At 39.8% G+C, this 26,820-nt stretch overlaps 1 protein-coding gene across 1 annotated transcript in view; it reads right to left on the bottom strand.

The window, feature by feature from the left end:
- The window catches only part of lrp1aa (low density lipoprotein receptor-related protein 1Aa), a 396,987-nt gene that overhangs the window by 87,855 nt on the left and 282,312 nt on the right, over positions 1 to 26,820 (bottom strand). The window contains exons 46-50 of the mRNA XM_051676564.1: positions 24,700 to 24,828; positions 23,960 to 24,079; positions 8,586 to 8,699; positions 3,269 to 3,418; positions 2,649 to 2,771 (exon numbers count right to left, since the gene is read on the bottom strand). Of these exons, the coding sequence (XP_051532524.1) occupies positions 2,649 to 2,771; positions 3,269 to 3,418; positions 8,586 to 8,699; positions 23,960 to 24,079; positions 24,700 to 24,828 (636 nt within the window). The remainder of the gene's footprint in view (positions 1 to 2,648; positions 2,772 to 3,268; positions 3,419 to 8,585; positions 8,700 to 23,959; positions 24,080 to 24,699; positions 24,829 to 26,820) is intronic.

A 26,820-nucleotide genomic window follows, 5' to 3' on the forward strand; every position in this document is an offset into this window, starting at 1 on the left:
TTTGCGTGTAATGTCTAAAGGTTGATTTTGAGGCAATTTTATCTAATTTGTAATATTTTTTTAAATGATGCAAATTTATATAGCTAATGAAAATCCCTGAAATTAACATTCTTTTGAGACAAAATACTTATCATTTTCAGTTTTGTTTAAGGTCATTAAATCAAACATTTTCCAATAAATGTCCAATTAGTGAAAGGATAGCATTTGGGGTAAAAAAACAAAAAACAAAAAAAAAACAAAAACAAAAAAAAAACAAAAAAAAAAAACCCCTGTTGCTGGGGCTAAAGGCCCCTATAAAACACATTGGTTTTCTTAAAGTGGGGCAAATACATTTGTTATGAAAAATGTTCAAAGTGGGCTTACATTGACTCATTCAATCATAAGAGATTAATAAGAATACTTGAGATGTAATAAAATGCCAAATGTGTTAGAAATTAACAGGAAATGGTTGACTTTTTTTCTGAAGTAGTTACTTTGAATTAGCATCATCATGATTTGTTACTCAAAAAAGCATCTTAGTCTCAAAATGATTTGTATTAGTTGACAAATTTTGCACTATAACTACTGCCCCTATATCTACATGATATCACTTTAAACCCCTAGGGGCCTTTTGCACCTCACCACCTTTTTTTTAAAAACTGAATTTTGATCGAAACAACCTTCCGTTATTATTTCTTTTCACACAATTATGTTGCTCTATCAATATTCAATAAAAACGTTTTTTTTTTTTTTTACCTTGATACATTTTGTGACCAGAAAAAAGCTAAATTTCCTTAAGGGGTGCCTTTTGCCTCATTGTACCCTACAACATTTGTGGTGGTTTCGCCACAAAATAATGTAATCGTTATTGCTGCGCTACCGTTAAGTCATTAACAGCTGTTCTGCCATTAGTGGTTTCTCCACAAAATTATGTAATCATTATTGTTGCGCTACCATTAAGTCGTTAACAGCTGTCCTGCCATTAGCAGTATTAAAGTATCATTTAATGGGTTTGACTGAAAATGGGTTTTGTGTTTAGATGTTACATTTTAATTGGTAACATGCAGGGTTTTGAGCAAATGTATAACACATTTCCATGGATTGGCTCCTGGTTACCCAACTGATCTTGCCAATCTTCATTCTTCATGTAGATCGCTAAGATTAGCTAACCAATTACTTCTGACTATCCCTTGGTAACGCTTAAAGCTAAAAGGTGATCGTGCCTTTTCTTTTGCTGGTCCGAGGATGTGGAATGGTCTACCAGTTGATATTAGATCCTCCACTACTTTTTCGACTTTTAAAGCTCATTTAAAGACCTATTTGTTGTCTCTGGCTTTCAACACTGTCACAAACTGCCTTGTGTTTTTTTCCCTCACCTTCAGTTCAGTTTCAGTGACTGTTTAGTTTTCCCCTTGTTCATGGACTACATTTCCCAGTATGCACCTTTTTGATTACACTCACCTGCCCTCCATCTTCCACAGCTGTTCCCTCATTATTCAACTGTGTGTGTGTGTGTATATATATATATATATATATATATATATATATATATATATATATACCCTTTTTGTTTCCTTCACTCATGGTCGGTTCTTGTTTGTTTCTTAGCATGTTAACTTGTGAATGTTACTTACATATTTAGCCAGCAAACTGCTGTTGCGTTTTTGATTTCCCTTTTGCTCAGTGCTTTATTTTCATCATTTTCTTCTTCATCTTCTTCTGAGTAGCATAATAAATAATTCTGCGTTTGGATCCACACTCTCTCGTCTTCTCTTTCCCATTAGCGTGACACAGTATTGTTCCAACTGACAATATTTGTTTTAACTGTTATTATATATGTGTGCACTACGTAGTGATTTTAAACAAATGTACTTAACACAAGCACATGCAGTTTATGTAACAGTGGCATGTAATCAGTATTGTTTCATTTGATAACATGTTTCAACCGTTAATATTATTTTTACACTCAATTCTTTCCAATCACCCCTCAGACTGCTATGATAATACTGCCAGTCAACTTGTTCAGCAGGAGAACTGAAATAGTTTTTTCTTTATCATTGAGAAAAATCAACAACAAACTCGTCATCACTGCCGCAGCTTGAAGAGAAATTTGTTTTCTTTTCTCGATCTGCTCACTAGAGAACTCTTTTGCTTATCTTGCTTTTGTAAACTTGTCCAGTAGTTCTTCTTCTCATCTGTGATGGGTGAAGTGCAGACCAGCTGAAAGGTGCTTTGTGCCACCTACCGTACCGGGGTAAAATTGCTTTTTGATTGGCACCACCTATTGTAAAGATGTGAACGTGCTAATGGCGAACATTCTCATTACTTTCTATGTGGAAGGGCTATTCTGCCATAGACTCCCTTTGAAGCACGGCTTCAATGAGGCACTATTGCTGTGAGTCCACTGAAAAAGCGGATTGCATTACGAACAAACAGCACTATAGTAATGTGTGATATTTTACACTTTTATTCACTAAAACGTTCTTTAATGCACAAAGAGTAATATGTAACTTATATAGATTATTTGCACATATATCAAACTCATCATTGCTGCATTTCTTATAATTTTAGGGGAAACAGTGCTTCCAGTGTAGTTTTAAAACAATCGCCACTGGTTTGTGTGTGTGTGTGTGTGTGTGTGTGTGTGTGTGTGCGCATGTGTAAATTACCACAGTGTGCCTCGTCATCTCCATTCTCACAGTCGTTCTCCTTGTCACAGGTCCAGCTCATGGGAATACAGCGCCCGTTGGGACAAGCAAAAAAGTTGGACGGACACTTTCTCTTCTTCTTTTCTGGGCAACAAAAACAAACCAGAGATGTGTGATATTGTCTTGCGATTTGGTATTTCCTCATACGAGACATGCAAGAGACTGTACTAACACTCACACTTCATTAGAACATATTCTGGTGTTAGCTTGTTGCTTAGCTTATAAACTAATACTCTAATAGACACAGAAATCCACAGCAAACACAAATATTGTCTATTTTTAATTAGATGGAATTTGTATCACTACTTTTCACTACCAAATGATATATAGTTCAATTTAAAATTAAATGTACCTGTAATTATATTTAAAATTTCCCTCGCCTCATCAGCCATCTTGAATGAAAAATTGTATTGAGCTACAGTGAGCTACCATACTAACAAACTACACTTGGCTACTATTGCTGCAGTATATACTGTAGTATCTGTGCAATTTATGCAAATTTGTACATGACATACTACTTTTGCCAAAATGTGCAGCTCACTCGGTTTTGGAACAGAGCTAATGTATGCACTTGTGTTTACCTGGGCAGTTTCTTTCATCTGAAAAGTCTCCGCAATCATTTGCCCCATCACACAACCATGAGGGTGAGTAACAGAGTGTGGTGTACTCACAGCGCTGATAGGTGACACCCTTTACACCCAGACGGAAATAACTGGAACAATCAGCAGCCGCTGAACAACAACACAAACACTTGAGAAATCAAAGAACAATGTCTGCAATAAAAATATTATAATGCCTTCACTGTCAGAGAAGGAACAGATATTGATGACAAATCCAATCAAGTCTTTTTTTTCAAAATTATGGATCCAAGTTAACTCAACAGTTCTAGTAATTTTCAACCTAATGTCTGTGTACCGCATCTGTGGCATGCCGCTGATTTTCACAGAAAATCATTTTCAGTTTGTCCCTTAGTACGAACAGTACGCAGTAAACAAATGAGAAATGTGTTACAATAATGCACATAATAATGGAAGTCTATGGGGCATGTTTACTGGAGTGTTAAAAAAAGCAGAAATGAGAAGCTTATTTACTTGCTCCATTTTAACAGTTCTTTATGTTATGTCCAGGGTTATTATAGTTTTGAAAAGTTCTCAAATTGTTTTTTATATATATCTTTTTTTTGTTTTGTTCTGTTTTTGATAGTTTTGACCTGCGTTCCAAACGGGATAAATCACCCTCCGAAGGGCACTTTGAAGGGAGAACAATCATGACAGTCATGCTGTAAGATCACTTCAAACAGAATTTCCAATATAAATTACTTACAAAGTGCGTTCCGAGTTACACTTATTTTTGTGCCCCACACCTTTTAGCCCTCCAAAGCTCTCACAGTGGATGGTAAAGTCTTTGAAGGGAATGGGGCATAGGGATTATCACTTCTGAATGGAACGCACCCCTAATTTTAATGGTTCATAAATTGTTTTTATTTAATTTTAACTTTTCTATGTCTATTTATAGTTTTTATTTCATTTAAGTTTTGTTTTAGTTTTTATCCGTAATAACACCACAAAAAGTTATCTGTAACACATTACAATAAGGTTGAATTTGCTAACAATGTATTTGTTAACAACTAACAATGAACAACACTTACAGCACTTGATTAATGTTAATTCCAAAATATACAAGTAGATTTTTAACACTGAAAGAAAGTTTGTTATTACATAGTATATGTTAACAGAGTTAATGCATGCTAGTTTGACACCGCCACAAGTCTCTTCTTCATTCTCATTCTCTTCCCCATGAATATTATTGGAATATACTTTTCTGCTGTGTCAATATTGTTTCTCTGGTCGTAAACCAGTGCGTCAAGGCAGGTTTACGTAGTTTTCAGTAGAGTTAAAAGCGGTGTTAGCTCCTACCCTCTCCTACACGTAGTGGTGGTGTGGCAGATCGGCTGGTCTTTTCACATTAAGGAGAGATCCGGGGATTAACACAGAATCGAGTGGCATGTTGTGGTGAACTGGCTCTGTGTTCTTGAGCTCAGGTTTCTGTAATGGTGACTGCGAGCTCACTGAGTGGTGGAGAGAAGGGAAAGGATCCCTCCTGTCCATGCGCATGTGGATCTATGATCTCACCCAAGGATTCCCACCCGCTCTGTATTGCCTGTCTCGGGTCAGACATGTGCAGGCTGTACTCGCATACCAAGCGTTGCCCACACTGTTCTCAGTTTGTACGGCGAGTTTTGGAAAGGAGGGTGCAAGTCGCGGCATTAAATAATGGGCATCCCCGTTTTTCTCCGCCGCCAGCGGAGAAAGACCCTCCACCCCAGCCACAGGAACAGCACAGCTAGGGCAATTTAAGGGATGATGTTTCCACCGATCTGCCTCCCCTCTTTGAATCTGCCCCTTTGGCGGGGGGACAGGGAAGAAGAAGAAGAGGATTACAACGATGATCACCTTTTGGAGGACGAGGTTGATGCTATTCTCCCCGCTCATTCTCGGCTGGGCAGCGCGATGGACACGTCCCCCTCTCCTGCCCAGAGAGAGCTGGACCTGGTTGAAATGTGTAGATGGGAGGCAGCCAAACTCACCATCGACTGGCCGTCACAACAGGTGGGCCAGGGTGCAGAGAGAGACCTGTATGATGGTAAACGGCTGCCATCTTGTGCTGCCCCAGTAAAACAATTGATTCCTGCCATCCCAGATTGCGTCGCAGAGATGCGATGTTTTTGGGGCAAGCTGTTTTCTCACAGAGTGCCTGTTAAAGGTTTCTAGTGTCCAGCCCCCCTCTGGTTGAGGCATCGGTGGTGAATCACCTCCACCCCGATCGTCAGGCGGCCTTGTCGTCTGCTCCCCCTTCATTGCCGGGAGGGATGGAGAGATTGTCGGCCTCCATTTATCAAAAGATCTACCGATCTTCAGCCTTAGCCTAAGCCTTAGACTGTTAATGCCCTTAGACTCAGCTCTGATGGAGGAGTTGGGGTGGCAAATTGAGGGAGGAGCTCTGCGTCATTGAGAATCTTAACCTGCGCACGTCAAGAGGAGCTGTCCAGAGTTACAGCTACAGCATGGGTCTCGCCATCATGGGCAAACAGGCTCTTTGGCTGGGTTTGTCGGGTTTGTCTGATAGACAGACTTCTTAAACACCCCGGTGGAACCGAAAGCCCTTTTCGGGGCAACAGTTTCTACGATGCGGCAGCAGTGCGATTCAAGGAAGAAAGTGAGGTGTTTGAAAATTGCCTTTCCCGAAAAGTCACTGCTCGAGCTCCGCAGCCTTTATGTTTTGGGTTCCCAACCCATTTTTGAGGTGGACAAGCTGGATTCAGGACCCAGACCAGCCCCCCATGCAGAAAATTGGAACATATGCGCAGTCCACCCCTAGGTTTTATCTACAACAGAACGGTGTTATCGCCTGAAATTCGCTGTAAAACCACCTCTCTTCAACAAGGTTTTAATGTCAACAGCAGAGGGGGAGTCAGCTCAGATTTTGGAAGAAGAAAATAGCCAATTTGCTAAGCAAAAGAGCTATAAGGGTGGTGCCGGCCAAAATGCTCATGTTCAAAACGCTCTCAATTTGTTCGTCCCAGAGACAGCAAGGTTTACGTCAGTCGATCTGAAAGATGCATAAAATGAGACAAAGAGCTGTCTGGTGCCCTCACAGGAAATAATATATCTGGGTCTCAGATTAAACTCCGATCTGTATTGAGCGTTTCTGTCAGAGGAACATATTGGATCGATTTGCAGTTGTTTGTCCCTTTTCAGATAGGGAAAAAGTCTCATTCAGACTGTGTCTACGCCTATTGGGTCTGATGGCCTCAATGGTGTCAGTCATTCCATTGGGACTATTGTGAATGAGAGAGTTTCAGAGCTGTATAGCTGCGCAGCATTTGTGTCCTCGCCGTCATTAAATCGCAGGGTGTCAGTGACGTCAGAGGGGATGCTCGATCTCCATCATTGGAGAATCCCCACTTTCCTTCACGGGGGAATCCCTTTGGGGGCGGTCTCTCTGAGGAAAGTGGTGACGACAGACGCATCACTCACACGGGGCGCGGTGTGCGAAGGCAGAATAGTACGTGCACATAAACTTTCTGGAGTTACTGACAGTGTTTCTAGCATTGAAGCGCATTGTACAGTTCCTTCAAGGCCACAATGTCCTAGTCAGATTGGACAACACAACAACAGTGGCATATGTAAACAGAAAAGGGGCACACGTTCACAGCGGGGGGAAATATTTCACCCGACCCGGACCGAGTAGCTCTTAGGGCTTGGCCCATGAGAGGCTAAATTTGAGTGTCACAGGTTTACCCCTGAGGGTGATTGAAACGATTCAGAGCGTTAGGGATGCCTCAACACACTCCGCACACGATCGGAAATGGAGTGTGTTTGAGCAGACGCTTTGTGTTTTCTTCAGGAACTTTTGGATAAAGGCAGAGCCTTTTCTACCATCAAGGTTTATCTTGCTGCCATATCAGCCTGTCATGTGGGAATTGATTCGAGTACAATAGGTCAACACCCGCTTGTTTGCAGGTTTATGAGGGGTGCTCTGCGTTTGAACCTTGTACCGGCGGACTTGCTGGCTTTTCACCCACCGCCGTTTTCCTTGTCGGAGGACGAACGTCTTAATTATCTGTGTCCAGTTCGTACTCTATGTTTGTGTGTGGAGAGAACTAAGGCATTGAGGAAGAGTAATCAGCTTTTTGTTTCTTGGGCTGATTCTCGTAAAGGCAGACCCATATCCCGACACATTGCATTGGGTAGTGGAAACTTTATATTAAGTTATAATTGTCGGGGGTTGCGACCTCCGGAGGGCTTGAGAGTTCATTCTACCAGAGGCATGGCTACCTCGTGGGCACTGTTTAGGGCATTTCAGTCCAAGACATTTGTGTGGTTGCAAATTGGGCATCATCTCTTTTGTCCGATTTTACAGACTGGATGTTACAGAGCCATCATTGGCTCATTCAGTCCTTGGTGTGGGTAGACAATCTGCCAATGTGTAAAAATATACACACACAAATCAACAATAACACAGTAAAGTACAAGTGTGTTATTTTGCCCCCCCTCCCCCATCATTCTTTGCAAATAGATTAGGTGGGTGTACACTGGACACTACAAGTCGGTTGATAGTCTGCTTCAGATAGCATATCTGCAATACGGGAGTTGGCTATATCCCATAGTGAGATACCGAACGAATGTTAGAAAGAGAACTTCAGGTTACTCACGTAAACCCCGCTTCTCTGAAAACAGGAGTGAGGTATCTCACCACACTTCCCTCCTTGCAGTGGCATGGAGAAAAGATATGTGGAGAATGAAGAAGAGACCTGTGCCGGTGTCTTATATAGGGAGGTAGGGTTCCCTTATCACTGCTGTGATTGGTCTGTCAGCTGACATGGTGTCACTGGCGAATTCCCATAGTGAGATACCTCACTCCTGTTATCAGAGAACTGGGGTTATGTGAGTAACCTAAAGTTATGTCACATCCCTTGAATGTCTTTTCCTGGTATTCCCAGGTAGATACCAAGTGAAAGTAACTGGGTTCACTGTTTTGATAATAGCAATATTTATTTTGTAATGTTTTTTTGTATTATTATTACTTTATTTTTATTTTGTTACTTTTTCTACATATAATGTATAACAAACTGTACATTCATACATTTGCATTTGTGTTTTATAGGCCTTACTTTGCATAACAGGAGATCATTGGGCTTTTGTTCATGCCACATTTTCTGTAGTAATTGACAGCATATCACCGAAGCTGCCCATAGACATCAAGTTGAAAATACCCAGAATATACCTTTAAAGCTGAAGTTTGTAATTTCTGCACCACTAGCACCAATGTATGTAATTGCAAAAATAAAAGTTTTTTTTGTTTCCTCTATGAAAATCAATGATTGCTGGAACTTACTGCAGTTCATTTCATCGCTGGCATCCTCACAGTCCAACACTTGATTACAGCGACTGGAGTTTGATACACAAGAGCCGTCTCTACACTGAAACTGATCCGCCGTGCACAGGGTTGCTATGACACACACACACACACACATGAAGACATTTACATTTATTAATTTGGCTGATGCTTTTATCCAAAGCGACTTACAAAAGAGTAATAATACAACATAAGTGATTGTGAAGACTGTCACAATGACTGCACAGTGTTGTGATACAACATGAATAATGCAGTTACGCATTAAAAATGCCCATGCTTTGAAAGTCTAGATAGTCTAGATGTCCAGGTCACATTAAACAAAAATAATAAATTAGATTAAATTAAATAAATTATACCATTCCAGTTGTATTGTTGTGACATTATTTTCTTGACACTTAAGGACATTTCAGACAGAAATGCTCATTAATGTATAATGCATTTTACAGTACACAATACACAATCTTGTTACCTCTCTTGCCATTTTTTATACACATGAGAGGAGGTGCAAAACGTGTCTGCACAAGTGCAACGATGCCAACAACTGCTTCAGCTAGATGCTAGCGTAAAAACATGTATCTCTGAATGAGCCGATTATTGTAAATATTGTACTCTGTGTTACATGTAAGTGACAGCTAATAAAACTAAGAACTGAGCCTAAATAAATGTGATTGGTGGGCAAACATCTGCTGTCACTAATTCACTCATCCCTATATCATTAATACTTGTTTTACACAGATATAATTAATATTTGCATTATACTCATGCTGTGTCACCAGAGGGGAACTGGCAACCCCCAGGTGAGCCTGGTTTCTCCCAAGGTGATTTTTCTCCATAAACTAACATCTTAATGGAGTTTTGTGTTCCCTGCCACCGCCGCCTTTGGCTTGCTCACTGGGGGCCTAAAGATATACATTTTTAAGGGATGATTTTCAATCACGTTTTTCATTTAAACCACACAATGACGTCTTTAAGATATTACAGCTTCATTTTCTGATACAGCATAATTTTCTGTAAAGCTGCTTTGAAACGATGTGTTGTAAAAAGCGCTATACAAATAACAAGTGTTTTAAACACTTTATAATAAGGTTCCATTTGTTAACATGAACTAACAATGAACAATAATTTTACAGCATTAATTAATCTTGGTTGATGTTAATTTGAACATATACTAATACATTCTTTTTATAAAAAGTTGTATTTGTTAACATTAGTTATTGCAGTATGAACTAACATGAATTACCAATTGTATTTTTATTGACTAATATTAACAAAGATTAATATATGCTGTAAAGAATAATTGTTCATTGTTTGTTCATGATACCTAATGCAGTAACTAGTGTTATACCACGGGTCTGTTGAATGCTTGATTCAGACTGGTTGACAGATGTTCTAAGGTGTACAGTTATTTTTCAAGTCAATGCACGGCTGTGTAGTAGTTCCAGGTCTTGACCACATAACGGTTCCTTATCACTTTGCCAAATTATTTCAGTTATTTCAAAGAGCCCTACAGGCTACCACAACAAAATAACCAATTAAAACAAAGACATTGGTTAAGTACATCGGATAAGAATGACAATGTCTATAATATCCTAAATTTATTTCAGTTTCGATTGAAAAGCATCCTTGGGCTCCCTCTCCTTCTCTCTCTATCTCTCTCTTTCGCTCTCATCTCTCTCTCACACACACACAACATACATGCTACCACAGCAAATAACTATATAAACAAAGACATCGGTTAAAGTAAATCAGTTGAGAATGTCAAACAATGTCTATAATATCCTACATTATAAGATATATATTGTGCGCGTGCACACACACATTGAGACTCGTGTCATGACCAACAAATAGAGCTGCACCCCCCGCGACTTGATCAATACAACAGTTTCTATTATCTGAAATAACTTTTAATAGGTGAAACTTTTTATGTTTCAATGTATTTCACCCTAATCAGCCTCACATAGCTATAATGGAAAGAACCGTGCTACACCTCCAGCTCTCTCTCGCTCACACACACACACGCCGAAAAGCAGCGCATCCTCCATTGCTAGTTCTAAAGTGATGTTTTCGAACGTCAACAAAGGCTTGAGCTGTATCAGAAGATGCTGAAATTAGTTCCACTCACAAGAGCAATTTGGGGACAAAAACCAGAAAATGTCTTGGTAACTGTGGTTTAAGTGGAAGAATTGACTCCGGCCTGTTGAATTATTGAAAAATAATGCACACCCGCGGTGTAACGGTCATTACGCTGTGCATTACCACCTTGGGTGTGCATTATTTTTCAATAATTCAACGGTCCATCATCAATTATTCCTTAGTTAACGAATGGAACCTTATTGTAAAGTATTACCAAAATAAAAGTGACTGGACTTGACTATTTAGTTAATGGCATGGCTTTCTGGTGGATGCCCAAAAAGTGAATGAATAGGAGAATTTTGCAGTGATTCTAATGCTGTGACAGGCGGCTGAAATACATGTACATCATACAGTACATTCTAATCTTATTTCTGCCTTACACCATGTCCTAACCAGATACAACAAGATTCCAGTGACAAGCAATCTGTCCATCCCCACTGAACGTGACAAGGCTGCTTGATGCGGTGGGGATACACTTAATTGACTAATAAAATCCTAAATCAGAACAGTCACGTAGAATAATCAGTTTATTAAATGTAAATCCTTTTCTTACTGACGCTACGTATGGACATGGATATGCTTTCTATGGCACTTCCAGGTGGGATAAATATGCAATCACACACATTCCCAGGGAATCACAATTACTCCATGAATCACAATTCAGTCTATTACAATTGTTTAAGTTCATGCGGAACTCCAGTTGTTATCTCAGCAAGATCCACATGACAGGGAATCAGAGGAAAAGTTGGAGGGAGTCGGTAAGTCTGTCCCCTCTCCTCAGTTCTGAATTGGATTATATGACAGACCTCCGACTGAAGAAAAGGAGATTGTTGCACAGCATTCGGTAGGTGTGACACCCTCGAGCCAAAATCTAGTTGTTTTGACCCAGCTAATGAGACGAAACCTTTAAATGTACTGTTATGAGAAGGATTTTGGGCCAAAGCGAATGGGGCCAACTGACATGACGCCACAGAAAAAGAAACCAAGTGATGGACAGAATGTCCTGACGGTCGTCACTTGTGGCTGTTGTGGCTGGTCAGGACAAACACTCTGATTAACATGAAAAAAATACCTTTTCTTGTGTGTCATATTATTGAGTTAGGTTTGGTTAGGATACGGTGTTATGGTGGTGTAGAATCGACTTAAATAAGAGATGACGTGGTCTCCATGAATGTTTTTGTTCTGCCTTTTAAGCGAGTGGTTGGAGGTCAGCGAATGCCTGTCGCCTATGCCTGGACTAAAGGGGAGGATAATAATAAAGTTGGAATACGTTTTTCGAATGGTAGTTTTTCGACTGGTGGTAAGCTGGTAAGAATTCAGAATGAAATAACTGGAATAATAATATTAAAAAAACGTACATTGTGAACAACAGATGATCATAAAGAAAGCAGACCACGAAATACTGACTGTCCTGCAGATATCAGAAATATAGTGTGGAAATAAACTGATGAACTTAATTTGATTTTATCATTCCCGTTGGTGCTCAGCCTTCACAATGGGCGATCAAGCTCCGGAGCAGCCATGGGATCTGCATTTATGGTTAATGGCCCATAGTGGAATACACAGGAAACAGGGAGCAATTTCAGACTGTCCTGAATGGAACTGATTATATAAAAGTTAAAGGCCAGCTGATTAAAGTCACCTCTGACTGGTCAATGAAATGTGACAGCCATTTACATTCAGACTTTTCAAACTCTACTGCCTTGTGCTTCACAGAAACCTGGCTGAGTGAAGCCATTCCGGACAACGCATTACATCTGCCGGGCTTTCAACTGTTCAGAGCGGATCGCTTTGCGAAGTTAACGGGGAAAACGAGAGGCAGTGGAACATGCTTTAACATCAATGAAAGTTGCTATACAGATGTAACAACGTTAAAGAAGATGTGCTGTTCTAATTATGAAGCACTCTTTATCAACTGTAAGCCTTTCTACTCACCGTGGCAGTTTACATAATTTATTCTGGTGAGTGTTTACATTCCTCCACAAGTGTGCATGAGCGCAGCACTGAATCAGCTGGCTGATCAGATCACACACATGGAACAACAATACCCGGACTCACTTATTATTATTATAGGCAATTTTAACAAAGCCAACCTCACCCGTGAACTGCCAAAATACAGACAGCACATTACATGCCCCACCACAGAGAGAAATACACTGGATCACTGCTACACAACAATAAAGGATGCATATCACTCTGTCCCTAGAGCAGCTTTGGGACTCTCTGATCACTGTCTGGTTCATCTTCTTCCAATCTACAGGCGTAAACTAAAATCAGCTAAACCTGTAGTAAATACTGTAAAGAGTGGACCAATGAAGCAGAGCTGGAACTACAAGCCTGCTTTGACTGCACTGAATGGAGTGTATTTGAGGCTGCAGACACTGATCTGGATGATTTCACAGATAGTGTGACATCATATATCAGTTTCTGTGAGGATATGTGCATTCCTGCTGGGACTTATTTAACATACATTAATGACAAACCATGGTTTACAGCAAAACTCATGCAGCTTTGTCAGGCCAAAAAGGATGCATACATAAGTGGGGATAAAATCTTGTACAATCAGGTGAAAAGCACACAGAATAAGGAAATCGGAGTGGCTAAAAGAAGCGATTCTGATAAGCTGATAAACAAGATTTCAGCTAATGACCCTGCATCAGTGTGAAGAGGCCTGAAAGACTTTACTAACTTCAAGATACCATCCCCCAACACTGTAGGGAACCAACAATTGGTTAATGACTTGAATGTGTTTTACTGTAGATTTGAAAGGCCCAGTCTCACACCCCACACCCACTCTGACCTTCACTTCACACAAACATCAACACCTCCTGCAACCCCCCTCCTCCCCCCTCCTGCTACTTTGAAAAGGTGTGCTGTGTCTTCCGGAAACAAGAGACAAGGAAAGCACAGGGCCCAGATGGTGTTTCACCCACTTGTCTAAAATCCTGTGCTGACCAGCTGGCCCCCAACAGATCACTGGAGCAGTGTGAAGTTCCCTGCTGCTTCAAACACTCCACCATCATTCCTGTCCCAAAGAAACCCAAAATCACAGGACTGAATGACTCTGATGCTCTGACATCTGTGGTCATGAAGTCATTTGAGAGACTGGTGTTGGCCCACCTGAAGGACATCACTGGACCTTTTCTGGATCCCCTTCAATTTGCTTATAGAGCAAACAGGTCTGTAACATGGGATTGCATCATATCCTGCAACATCTGGACAGACCAGGGACATATACAAGGATCCTTTTTGTGGACTTCAGTTCGGCTTCTAACACCATCATCCCAGCTATTCTCTGGACTAAATTACACCAACTCTCTGTTTCCACGTCTATCTGTCAGTGGATCACCAGCTTTCTGACGGACAGGCAGCAGCTAGTGAGACAGGGGAAATTCACTTCCAGCACATGTACGATCAGCACTGGTGCCCTCCAGGGATGTGTGCTCTCCCCACTACTCTTTTCCCTGTATACCAATGACTGCACCACCCTCTGTCAAGCTCCTGAAGTATGCAGACGACACTACTGTCATCGGCCTCATCCAAGATGACGACGAGCCTTTATACAGAAGGGAGGTTGAACAGCTGGCTCACTTGTGCAGTCAAAACAACCTAGAGCTGAACATGCTCAAAACAGTGGAGATGATAGTGGACTTTAAGAGGAACACCCCAACATTGACCCCGCTCCCCATTCTAAACAGCACTGTGGCAGCAGTGGAGTCATTCAGGTTCCTGGGCACTACCATCTCACAGGACCTGAAGTGGGAGACCCACATTGACTCCATTGTGAAAAAGGCCCAGCAGAGATTGTACTTCCTTCGCCAGCTAAGGAAGTTCAATCTGCCACAGGCGCTGCTGATACAGTTCTACTCAGCAGTCACTGAGTCTGTCCTCTGCACTTCAATAACTGTCTGGTTTGGTTCAGCTATGAAACTGGACATCAGAAGACTACAAAGTACAGTTCGGACTGCTGAGCGGATTATTGGTTGCCCCCTGCCATCCCTTCAGGAACTGTACACTTCCAGAGTGAGGAAAAGGGCTGGAAAATCACTCTGGATGTGTGCCCACTACCTTTTTGAACTATCGCCTTCTGGCAGGCGCTACAGAGCACTGAGAAGCAGAACCGTCAGGCACAGGAACAGTTTTTTCCCTCAGGCTATCCATCTCATGAACTTTTAAAACTGCCCCACTGAGCAATAATTATGTGCAATACACAGCTTAGTCTATTTATATTTATCCAACATACCCTACCTCTTCTGCCATACATTCCCTTGCATCTGTATATAACAAAAAGCAAAATTAAAATGTTTGGATGAATTAAGGCAGTACGCTATGTAGGCAACCTCTCTTCAGTTTATTTTAAATGGGAAAGTGAAGGCAGGCAGAGAGTGGCAATGGTTGTCCACCTCGTTCACACACCATGCTAGATATACTGTGTGTATGTATGTATATATATATATATATATATATATATATATATATATATACAGGTGCATCTCAATAAATTAGAATGTCCTGGAAAAGTTCATTTATTTCAGTAATTCAACTCAAATTGTGAAACTCGTGTATTAAATAAATTCAATGCACACAGACTGAAGTAGTTTAAGTCTTTGGTTCTTTTAATTGTGATGATTTTTGCTCACATTTAACAAAAACCCACCAATTCACTATCTCAAAAAATTAGAATATGGTGACATGCCAATCAGCTAATCAACTCAAAACACCTGCAAAGGTTTCCTGAGCCTTCAAAATGGTCTCTCAGTTTGGTTCACTAGGCTACACAATCATGGGGAAGACTGCTGATCTGACAGTTGTCCAGAAGACAATCATTGACAAGGAGGGTAAGCCACAAACATTCATTGCCAAAGAAGCTGGCTGTTCACAGAGTGCTGTATCCAAGCATGTTAACAGAAAGTTGAGTGGAAGGAAAAAGTGTGGAAGAAAAAGATGCACAACCAACCAAGAGAACCGCAGCCTTATGAGGATTGTCAAGCAAAATCGATTCAAGAATTTGGGTGAACTTCACAAGGAATGGACTGAGGCTGGGGTCAAGGCATCAAGAGCCACCACACACAGACGTGTCAAGGAATTTGGCTACAGTTGTCGTATTCCTCTTGTTAAGCCACTCCTGAACCACAGACAACGTCAGAGGCGTCTTACCTGGGCTAAGGAGAAGAAGAACTGGACTGTTGCCCAGTGTTCCAAAGTCCTCTTTTCAGATGAGAGCAAGTTTTGTATTTCATTTGGAAACCAAGGTCCTAGAGTCTGGAGGAAGGGTGGAGAAGCTCATAGCCCAAGTTGCTTGAAGTCCAGTGTTAAGTTTCCACAGTCTGTGATGATTTGGGTGCAATGTCATCTGCTGGTGTTTTTTGAAAACCAAAGTCACTGCACCCGTTTACCAAGAAATTTTGGAGCACTTCATGCTTCCTTCTGCTGACCAGCTTTTTAAAGATGCTGATTTCATTTTCCAGCAGGATTTGGCACCTGCCCACACTGCCAAAAGCACCAAAAGTTGGTTAAATACCATGGTGTTGGTGTGCTTGACTGGCCAGCAAACTCACCAGACCTGAACCCCATAGAGAGTCTATGGGGTATTGTCAAGAGGAAAATGAGAAACAAGAGACCAAAAAATGCAGATGAGCTGAAGGCCACTGTCAAAGAAACCTGGGCTTCCATACCACCTCAGCAGTGCCACAAACTGATCACCTCCATGCCATGCCGAATTGAGGCAGTAATTAAAGCAAAAGGAGCCCCTACCAAGTATTGAGTACATATACAGTAAATGAACATACTTTCCAGAAGGCCAACAATTCACTAAAAATGTTTTTTTTATTGGTCTTATGATGTATTCTAATTTTTTGAGATAGTGAATTGGTGGGTTTTTGTTAAATGTGAGCCAAAATCATCACAATTAAAAGAACCAAAGACTTAAACTACTTCAGTCTGTGTGCATTGAATTTATTTAATACACGAGTTTCACAATTTGAGTTGAATTACTGAAATAAATGACCTTTTCCACGACATTCTAATTTATTGAGATGCACCTGTATATACAGTACTGTGCAAATGTCTTAGGAGTACCATCGAGTCAGTCTGGGATTAAATGAAGAGATAGAAGCAATTGAGACAGCCTAAACAGATAGAAGAACTATGACAAATTCTCCAAGAAGCTTGTAACATCTTATCTGCCAACAACCAAGAAAAACTGTGTCCAGGAGTACCTAGGAGAATTGGTGCTGTTTTGAAGGCAAAGGTGGTCACATCAAATATTGATTTAGCTTTTTTTATGTTTACTGGACTTTGCATGACATTAACTGATAAATAAAAACTATTTATGGCATTATTTTTGAAAACATCCATACAATGCAACATTTTTCACCAGTGCCTAAAATTTTGCACAGTACTGTATATATATATATATATATATATATATATATATATATATATATACAGCTTGTCATGTTTATTCTGTTGGTTCAGGTATTTCATGTCTTTTATTTTGAAAGTTTAGTTCCTGTTTCATGTCATGTGGTTCCCTTGTCATATGATTTCATGTTTCCCTCTAGGTTCATGTGTCTTGTTTTCATTGGTTTATTGTTTGATTATCTTGTTATCAGTTCTGTCTGTTCATTTGTTCCCTCATCTTTGTTTTACCCCTTGTCCATGTATTTAAGCCCTCATGTTTACCATTGTCCTTTATCAGGTATTGTGTTTGTGTAGCGAAGTCAAGTCAAGTCAAGTCAAGTCAAGTCAAGTCAAGTCAAGTCCTTTGTGTTTGTTATGGTTTGGATTCACGTTTTGGATATCACTTATGTAAATAAACTGCACTTGGGTTCATCTTTACTTCATCGTCTTCGTCATTGCCAGTGCCAGCAACAACGTTACACAGCTCTGGAAAAAATTAAGAGACCATTGCAAAATTATCAGTTTCTCTGGATTTACTATTTATAGGTATGTGTTTGAGTAAAATTAAATTTTTTGTTTTATTCTATAAAATACTGACAATATTTCTCCCAAATTCCAAATAAAAATATTGTCATTTAGAGCATTTATTTGCAGAAAATGACAACTGGTCAAATTAACAAAAAAAAACAAAAAACAAAAAAAAAATGCCGTGTTTTCAGACCTAGAATAATGCAAAGAAAACAAGTTCATATTCATTTTTATACAACACAATACTTATGTTTTAACTTAGGAAGAGAGAAATAAATATTTGCTGGAATAACCCTGATTTTCAATCACAGATTTCATGCGTCTTGGCATGCTCTCTTCCAGTCTTTCACATTGCTGTTGGGTGACTTTATGGCACTCCTGGCACAAAAATTCAAGCAGCTTGGCTTTGTTTGATGGCTTGTGGCCATCATCTTTCTCTTGATCACATTCCAGAGGTTTTCAATGGAGATTGGGCTGGCCATGACAGGGTCTTGATCCGGTGGTCCTCCGTCCACGCTTTGATTGACCTGGCTGTGTGGCATGGAGTATTGTCCTGCTGTAAAAAACAATCCTTAGAGTTGGGAAACATTGTCAGCACAGAAGGAAGCAAGTTTTCTTCCAGGATAACCTTGTACGTGGCTTGATTCATGCGTCCTTCAAAAAAGACGAATCTGCCCAATTCCAGCTTTGTTGAAGCACCCCAGATCATCACCGATCCTCCACCAAATTGCACAGTGGGTGCGAGACACTGTGGCCTGTAGGCCTCTCCAGGTCTCCATCTAACCATTAGACAACCAGGTGGAGGATCGGTGATGATTGTGAAGGACGCATGAATCAAGCCACGTACAAGGTTATCCTGGAAGAAAACTTGCTTCCTTCTGCGCTGACAATGTTCCCCAACTCTGAGGATCGGTTTTTCCAGCAGGACAATCAAGGTGTGGATGGAGGACCTCTGGATCAAGACCCTGTCATGGCCAGCCCAATCTCCAGACCTGAACCCCATTGAAAACCTCTGGAACGTGATCAAGAGGAAGATGGATGGCCACAAGCCATCAAACAAAGCCGAGTTGCTTGAATTTTTGCGCCAGGAGTGCCATAAAGTCACCCAACAGCAATGTGAAAGACTGGTGGAGAACATGCCAAGACGCATGAAAGCTTTGATTGGAAATCAGGGTTATTCCAGCAAATATTGATTTCTGAATATTCCTAAGTTAAAACATTAGTATTGTGATGTATAAAAATGAATATGAACTTGTTTTCTTTGCATTGTTCAAGGTCTGAAAACACAGCATCTTTTTCATTTGAACAGTTGTCATTTTCTGCAAATAAATGCTCTAAATGACAATATTTTTATTTGGAATTTAGGAGAAATGTTGTCAGTACTTTATAGAATAAAACAAAAATTTAAATTTTACTCAAACATACCTATAAATAGTAAATCTAGAGAAACTGATAATTTTGCAGTTGTCTCTTAATTTTGTCCAGAGCGCTCGCGCGCTCTCTCTCTCTCTCTCTCTCTCTCTCTCTCTCTCTCTCTCTCTCTCTATATATATATATATACACACACACATACACACAGTGTATCTAGCGTGGTGTGTGAACGAGTTGGACAACCATTGCCACTCTCTGCCTGCCTTCACTTTCCCATTTAAAATAAACTGAAAAGAGGTTGCCTACATACCATACTGCCTACTGCATCCAAACATTTTAATTTAGATTTTTGTTTAGTAATTGTCATTAATCAAAATGCTGATACTCATTAGATTCTCATTATCCTTGTAATCAGGGACTAAAAAAGCTTACCGGTTAGAACAAAATAAAAGAACAGTTAATAAAGTTATTTTTTTAATGACAGTACTCTGCGCTAAGGGGTTGGTGAAATACCAACTGCAGTGTTGCCAGATCTCGCAAGAGAAACATGCAACATGGTCTAATTTTTGCAAAAAATTATTGCAAAAATAAGCAATATTTTTTTTTCCCCTGTGTGGTGGATTTATCAGCATAGAAATCATTACAAGCAGTTAATTAACAGTTAAGTATAATTTTATTTATAGATCTGCATTTACATTTACAGATGTAACCCGATCCTTCCCGCAGGGCTGTGTTCTCAGCCCACTCCTTTATTCCCTGTACACACATGACTGTGTGGCAACACATAGCTCCAATGCCATCATTAAGTTTGCTGATGATACGACGGTGGTAGGTCTGATCACTGACAATGATGAATCAGCCTACAGAGAGGAAGTGCACACTCTGACACGCTGGTCTCAGGAGCACAACATCTCCCTCAACGTCAGTAAGACCAAGGAGCTTGTGGTGGACTTCAGAAGAAAAGACAGAGAACACAGCCCCATCACCATCAATGGAGCACCAGTGGAGAGAGTCAGCTGCTTCAAGTTCCTCAGTGTCCACATCACAGAGGAACTCACATGGTCCGTCCACACTGAGGCCATTGTGAAAAAGGCTCACCAGTGCCTCTTCTTCCTGAGACGGCTGAGGAAGTTCAGAATGAACCACCACATCCTCACACGTTTCTACACCAGCACTGTAGAGAGCATCCTGTCTGGCTGCATCACTGCCTGGTATGGCAACAGCACCACCCTCAACCACAAAGCTCTGCAAAGGGTGGTGCGAACTGCTAGACACATCATCGGAGGTGAGCTTCCCTCCCTCCAGGACATATATACCAGGCGGTGTGTGAAAAAAGCTCGGAGGATCATCAGAGACTCCAGCCACCCGAGTCATGGGCTGTTCTCACTACTACCATCAGGCAGGCAGTATCGCAGCATTAGGACCCGCACCAGCCGACTTCATGACAGATTCTTCCCCCAAGCAATCAGACTTATGAACTCTTGATCTCTCACGATCAATATACATCAGCACTGCACTTTATTAATCTTATAATCTTATATCTCACACTGGACTGTTATAAATATATTCTCTCTTAACAACACACTGGCAACTGACTATCAAACGACAGCCTGAACGTCAATACAGCACAATACAACATACTGTATATTTTTATATATTTTATTTTTATTGTATACTGTGTATTCTATATTGTGTGTATGTGTATTCTATATTGTGTGTATTGTATACTGTATACTGTACATTGTATATTATTATTTGTATATTGTGTTTTGTGATTATGTGTATATTAGATATGTAAATTGTGTTGTGTAAATCTGATGTTTATTGTAAATTGGTATATGTCTCATCACTGTCATGACTGCTATGTTGCTCGGAACTGCACCCAAGATTTTCACCCACTGCTGCACTTGTGTTTATGGTTGTGTGACAATAAAGTGATTTGATTTTGATTTGATTTACTTCTGAGTCAAAACCCGGCAGCATCAAATCTGTATAAATACATCATATCTAACAATAATGCAGTGAAGACTTGGAAACAACTGAGAAATGTTTTTTTTTTCCTCCCCTTTTCTCCCCAATATGGAATGCCCAATACCCAATGTGCTCTAAGTCCTTGTGATGGCGTAGTGACTCACCTCAATCCGGGTTGCGGAGGACGAATCTTAGCTGCCTCCACGTCTGAAACCGTCAATCCGCGCATCTTATTACGTGGCTTGTTGAGTGCGTTACCGCGGAGACATAGCGCACATGGAGGCTTCACACTATTCTCCGCGGCATCCACGCACAACTCGCCACATGCCCCACTGAGAGTGAGAACCAGATTATAGTGACCACGAGGAGGTTACCCTATGTGACTCTACCCTCCCTAGCAACCGAGCCAATTTGGTTGCTTAGGAGAGCTGTCTGGAGTCACTTGCAACTCCAGGGGTGGTAGTCAGCGTCAGTACTCGCTGAGCTACCCAGGCCCCCAGAAATGTACTTTTTAATAATGTTTTCATTGTATCTGGATTAGCCGTGCATGTATACAGTTGTGCTCAAAAGTTTGCATACCCTGGCAGAAATTGTGAAATTTTGGCATTGATTTTGAAAATATGACTGATCATGCAAAAAAAATGTTTTATTTGATTTAAGGATAGTAATCATATGAAGCCATTTATTATCACATAGTTGTTTGGCTCCTTTTTAAATCATAATGGTAACAGAATTCACCCAAATTGCCCTGATCATAAGTTTACATACCCTTGAATGTTTGGCCTTGTTACAGACATGCAAGGTGACACACACAGGTTTAAATGGCAATTAAAGGTTAATTTCCAACACCTGTGGCTTTTTAAATTGCAATTAGTGTCTCTGTATAAATAGTCAATGAGTTTGTTAGCTCTCATTGGATGCACTGAGCAGGCTAGATACTGAGCCATGGGGAGCAGAAAAGAACCGTCAAAAGACCTGCGTAACAAGGTAATGGAACTATATAAAGATGGAAAAGGATATAAAAAGATATCCAAAGCCTTGAAAATGCCAGTCAGTACTGTTCAATCACTTATTAAGAAGTGGAAAAATCGGGGGTTTCTCGTGATACCAAGTCAAGGTCAGGTAGACCAAGAAAGATTTCAGCCACAACTGCCAGAATAATTGTTCGGGATACAAAGAAAAACCCACAGGTAACCTCAGGAGAAATACAGGCTGCTCTGGAAAAAGACGGTGTGGTTGTTTCAAGGAGCACAATACGACGATACTTGAACAAAAATGAGCTGCATGGTCGAGTTGCCAGAAAGAAGCCTTTACTGCGCCAATGCCACAAAAAAGCCCGTTACAATATGCCCGACAACACCTTGACATGACTCATAGCTTCTGGCACACTGTAATTTGGAGTGACGAGACCAAAATAGAGCTTTATGTTCACAACTATAAGCGCTATGTTTGGAGAGGGGTCAACAAGGCCTATAGTGAAAAGAATACCATCCCCACTGTGAAGCATGGTGGTGGCTCACTGATGTTTTTTTTGGGGGGGGGGGGGTGAGCTCTAAAAGCATGGGGAATCTTGTGAAAATTGATGGCAAGATGAATGCAGCATGTTATCAGAAAATACTGGCAGACAATTTGCATTCTTTGCACGAAAGCTGCGCATGGGACACTCTTGGACTTTCCAGCATGACAATGACACTAAGCACAAGGCCAAGTTGACCCTCCAGTGGTTACAGCAGAAAAAGGTGAAGGTTCTGGAGTGGCCATCACAGTCTCCTGACCTTAATATCATCGAGCCACTCTGGGGAGATCTCAAACGTGCGGCTCATGCAAGACAACCAAAGACTTTGCATGACCTGGAGGCATTTTGCCAAGACGAATGGGGAGCTATACCACCTGCAAGAATTTGGGGCCTCATAGACAACTATTACAAAAGACTGCACACTGTCATTGATGCTAAAGGGGGCAATACACAGTATTAAGAACTAAGGGTATGCAGACTTTTGAACAGGGGTCATTTCTTTGTTGCCATGTTTTGTTTTATGATTGTGCCATTCTGTTATAACCTACAGTTGAATATGAATCCCATAAGAAAAAAAAAAAGAAATGTGTTTTGCCTGCTCACTCATGTTTTCTTTCAAAATGGTACATATATTACCAATTATCCAAGGGTATGCAAACGTTTGAGCACAACTGTATATGTAGTAATTATACATAGTTCTACAGGTATTCATTCACAGAATGTGACATCCACAACAGGCAAAAATCAAAGAAGTGTGTAATGCCGCAGTTTCCTTAGGATCAAAGCACATAAAAAAAATTCTGTGATAAACCCTTTGGCCTTTAGCTTCATTAAAAAATTATCAGAACAAAATAACTGGTTACCAGCATTTAAAAATAAAGTTTTCAATCCAGAACAATTGAAAATCACTTTGTTTCGGTTTTCGGTTATGTTCTGTTAAAATTTCGTTCATTTTCAGTTTTCGTTCCTTGAACAGTTTTTAGTCCCTGCTTGTAATTCAGACATTTACTTCAGTATATAAATCAGCATTAATCAAAAGATTTACAAAAAAACAACATCAATATTTTAATTTATTATATTGTATTTTATCGTTTTGTATTGTATCATGCCAAAAAAAAAAAAAAAAAAAAAAAATGGCATTCATTTATGCATTATGGTAATGTGAAAGTTAGGGAAAATGTCCTTAATTGTCCAGAAAATAATGTCACAAATTGTCACAATGCAAAACATCATAATGGTCCTAAATATACGCATAATATACTATATACAAAATATATGATAGAAATGTGTTATTAATGTAATTTGATTTCAGGAAAAACATGACCCAGACATGTTTACATGAGATTCAACCAAGCGTTGCTGTTATGTTTTGTATACTTGTTATAGCATTATAGATGTTCAGTGGGTAACTTGTATTAACAGACAGTCTTACCATTACAGAATAGTTCATCAGAGTTATCTCCACAATCATCCCGGCCATTACACCACGAACTGTGAGTGACACAGCGTCCGTTCACACAGCGCTTATAGCCCTTCTTACACACACGATTAGCTGAATACATACACACACAGATGGTTAAAGCATCACAAGAAAGGAATTCATAACTATAGTTAACATTAATACTACCACACAAACACACACACAAACTTGTTTTTATATCATTGTGGGGACTCTCCATAGACTTCCATGCATTTTATGGATTTTATAGAGATCTAATGATAATTTCTATCCCCTAACCCAACCCCTAAACCTAGCCCTCACAGAAACCTTTCTGCATTTTTATATTTCAAAAAAACATCATTTAGTATGTTTAATAAGCCATTTCCATTGTGGGGACCGCTGGCTGGGCCCCACAAGGTAGGTGATCTCAGGTTTTACTATCCTTGTGGGGACATTCGGTCCCTTATGAGGACTCTCCATAGACATAATTATTTTTATATTGTACGAACTATATATTCTATCCCCAAACCCTACCCCTAAACCTATGCATTTTTACATTTTCAAAAAACATAGTTTAGTATGTTTTTTAAGCGATTTGAATTATGGGGACACTAGAAATGTCCTCATGAAACACATTTACAGAATTATACCCTTGTAATTACCAGTTTGTAACCTAAAAACATTCCCTCATAAACCGCCCACACACACACAAACACACACACACAACTCACTGCAGTAGGATAGTTTCTCATCTGATTTGTCTTTGCAGTGTGCCATGCCATCACAGGTGAGAGTGTATTTGATGCAATCTCCATTGCCACACTCAAAGTCATCCATGCTGTTGCATGACGTGTTCTGAGCTGAAAGCACAACACAATAATGTTAAACACTCGTAAATGTGAAAATCTATCTTTGAGCATTTAAAGGTGAAGTGTGTCATTTCTGTGCCTCTAGTGACACCAAATAGAATTGGAAATAAGGACAAATTTCCTGAACCCTCCACTCATCTGCCATGGGTTGGTCAAACAGACAATGTTTATGTGTTGGGTTGGCTGGGATGCTTAAACAAACAAGCTTTTGAAAAGGCTTTTGGTTGTGTGTTTGCATGTTAGCTTTAAAGGAATAGATCACACAAAAATGTAAATTCTCTCAGTATTGACTTACACTGATATGTATGACTGTCTTTCTTCAGCAGAACACAAATTAAGATATTTAGAAAAATGTTGAAGCTCTGTAGGTCCTTATAATGTAAGTAAATGGGTGCCATCAGGCTGCTGGCTATTTGATGGTCCAAAAGGCATATTTAGGCAGAGCTGGGAGGGTTACTTTTGAAATGTATTCCACTATAGATTACAGAATACATGCTATAAAATGTAATTTGTAATGTATTCAGTAATGGATTACTTCTTCAGCACTGATAGATTTTTTCACTTGTTTTGACTATAAAAACAGTATAGACAAAAATACATGTTAAAAATACATTCTCTGAAAAACCTAAATATCTTATGCAGTGTTGTTTCTAAAACAAGATCAAATTGATCTTGTTTTAAGGATTTGTAGATATTTTTACAGGAAAACAATAAAAAAAAAAATTATCAAGAATACGATTTTTGCCCTTATATCAAAGGTCTTACTAGAAAAAAAGAAATTATGATCCAACGTGAATTTTCTTGATAAAAAAATATGATCGTGCCTGGTAACATGTGCATGTAAAATGGTTAGAAATAGAATTTTAGCTCAGCATAAAGCTGACAATTTACACAAGGTTTATTTCTATTATCTTCTGCTCCAAACTTACTTTAAACTTACATCCTTAGACTGTAACAGTATAAGGATGGGCAAGGAGGAGGTGGGAACTGGCTGAACAATAAACATAAACTTTAATGATATAAATGACCTTAAAACAACATAAAACATAAGGACACAGACACTCATGCAGCGCTGCTGCGTGTGTCTCTCTCTCTCTCTAACCGGCGTCTCCGGCTGCCCCTTATCTCGCTCTCCCACTGATCAGCTGATTCAGCGGCAGCTGTGTTCCATCACGGCTGGGCCACATCCTCCTCCTCGTCACAGTTATATTTTTCGATCAATAAAAGCCTGTATTGCTACTCTGCATTTGAGTCCTGCCATTTCCTCAACCAAACGTGACATATATATATATATATATATATATATATATATATATATATATATATATATATATATATATACTGTATATATGTTATGAAAATATAATATACTAAACAAATTTAGGACCTTTATCTACAACTGCCACAGTTGTAATAAAAATTAGTTTGAACTGATTCCACCTAATAAATTATTAACTACAAAATTAATCTCAAAATATCACAGTTACTGTTCCTATTGAAAAATCAAGATTATTTTAGTAAGAGTGATGATTATGTAATTTGAAAAGACTTTATTTTGGCACATGCACAGTTTTGTCTCTTTTCCTCGTCACTGATGTTTATACTGGGCTGTCTAGCTGTTGGAGAGGTTTGACTTCTTCCATATCGCTTTTAACTAGAAAATTCAAATGTGTCGCATCAGTTTTGTGGTCTGCGCCGCGATATCGAGGGAAGCCTGGTTGGCGCACACGTGCTCCAGAGATACAGCAGGTTAAAGCAGAGCAGATCATTGGTGCGAGTATTCTGTGATGACTCGTGCCACACACTTGCGCAAAAACCAGGCTTCAATCACATCATATTTTCAGATTAGAAGCTTATTTAGCACGTATAAAGCGACATTCATGAGATGAACATCATTAAATTTGCCTCAGCGGCCCGAAATTTTGCTTGGGACGCGGAAAAATTTCTGTGCAGGAAGAACCCTGGCATTGTTCTTTCCCTGCT

This window comes from Myxocyprinus asiaticus, chromosome 37, assembly GCF_019703515.2.
Source record: "Myxocyprinus asiaticus isolate MX2 ecotype Aquarium Trade chromosome 37, UBuf_Myxa_2, whole genome shotgun sequence".
Classification (NCBI taxonomy): Eukaryota; Metazoa; Chordata; class Actinopteri; order Cypriniformes; family Catostomidae; genus Myxocyprinus; species Myxocyprinus asiaticus.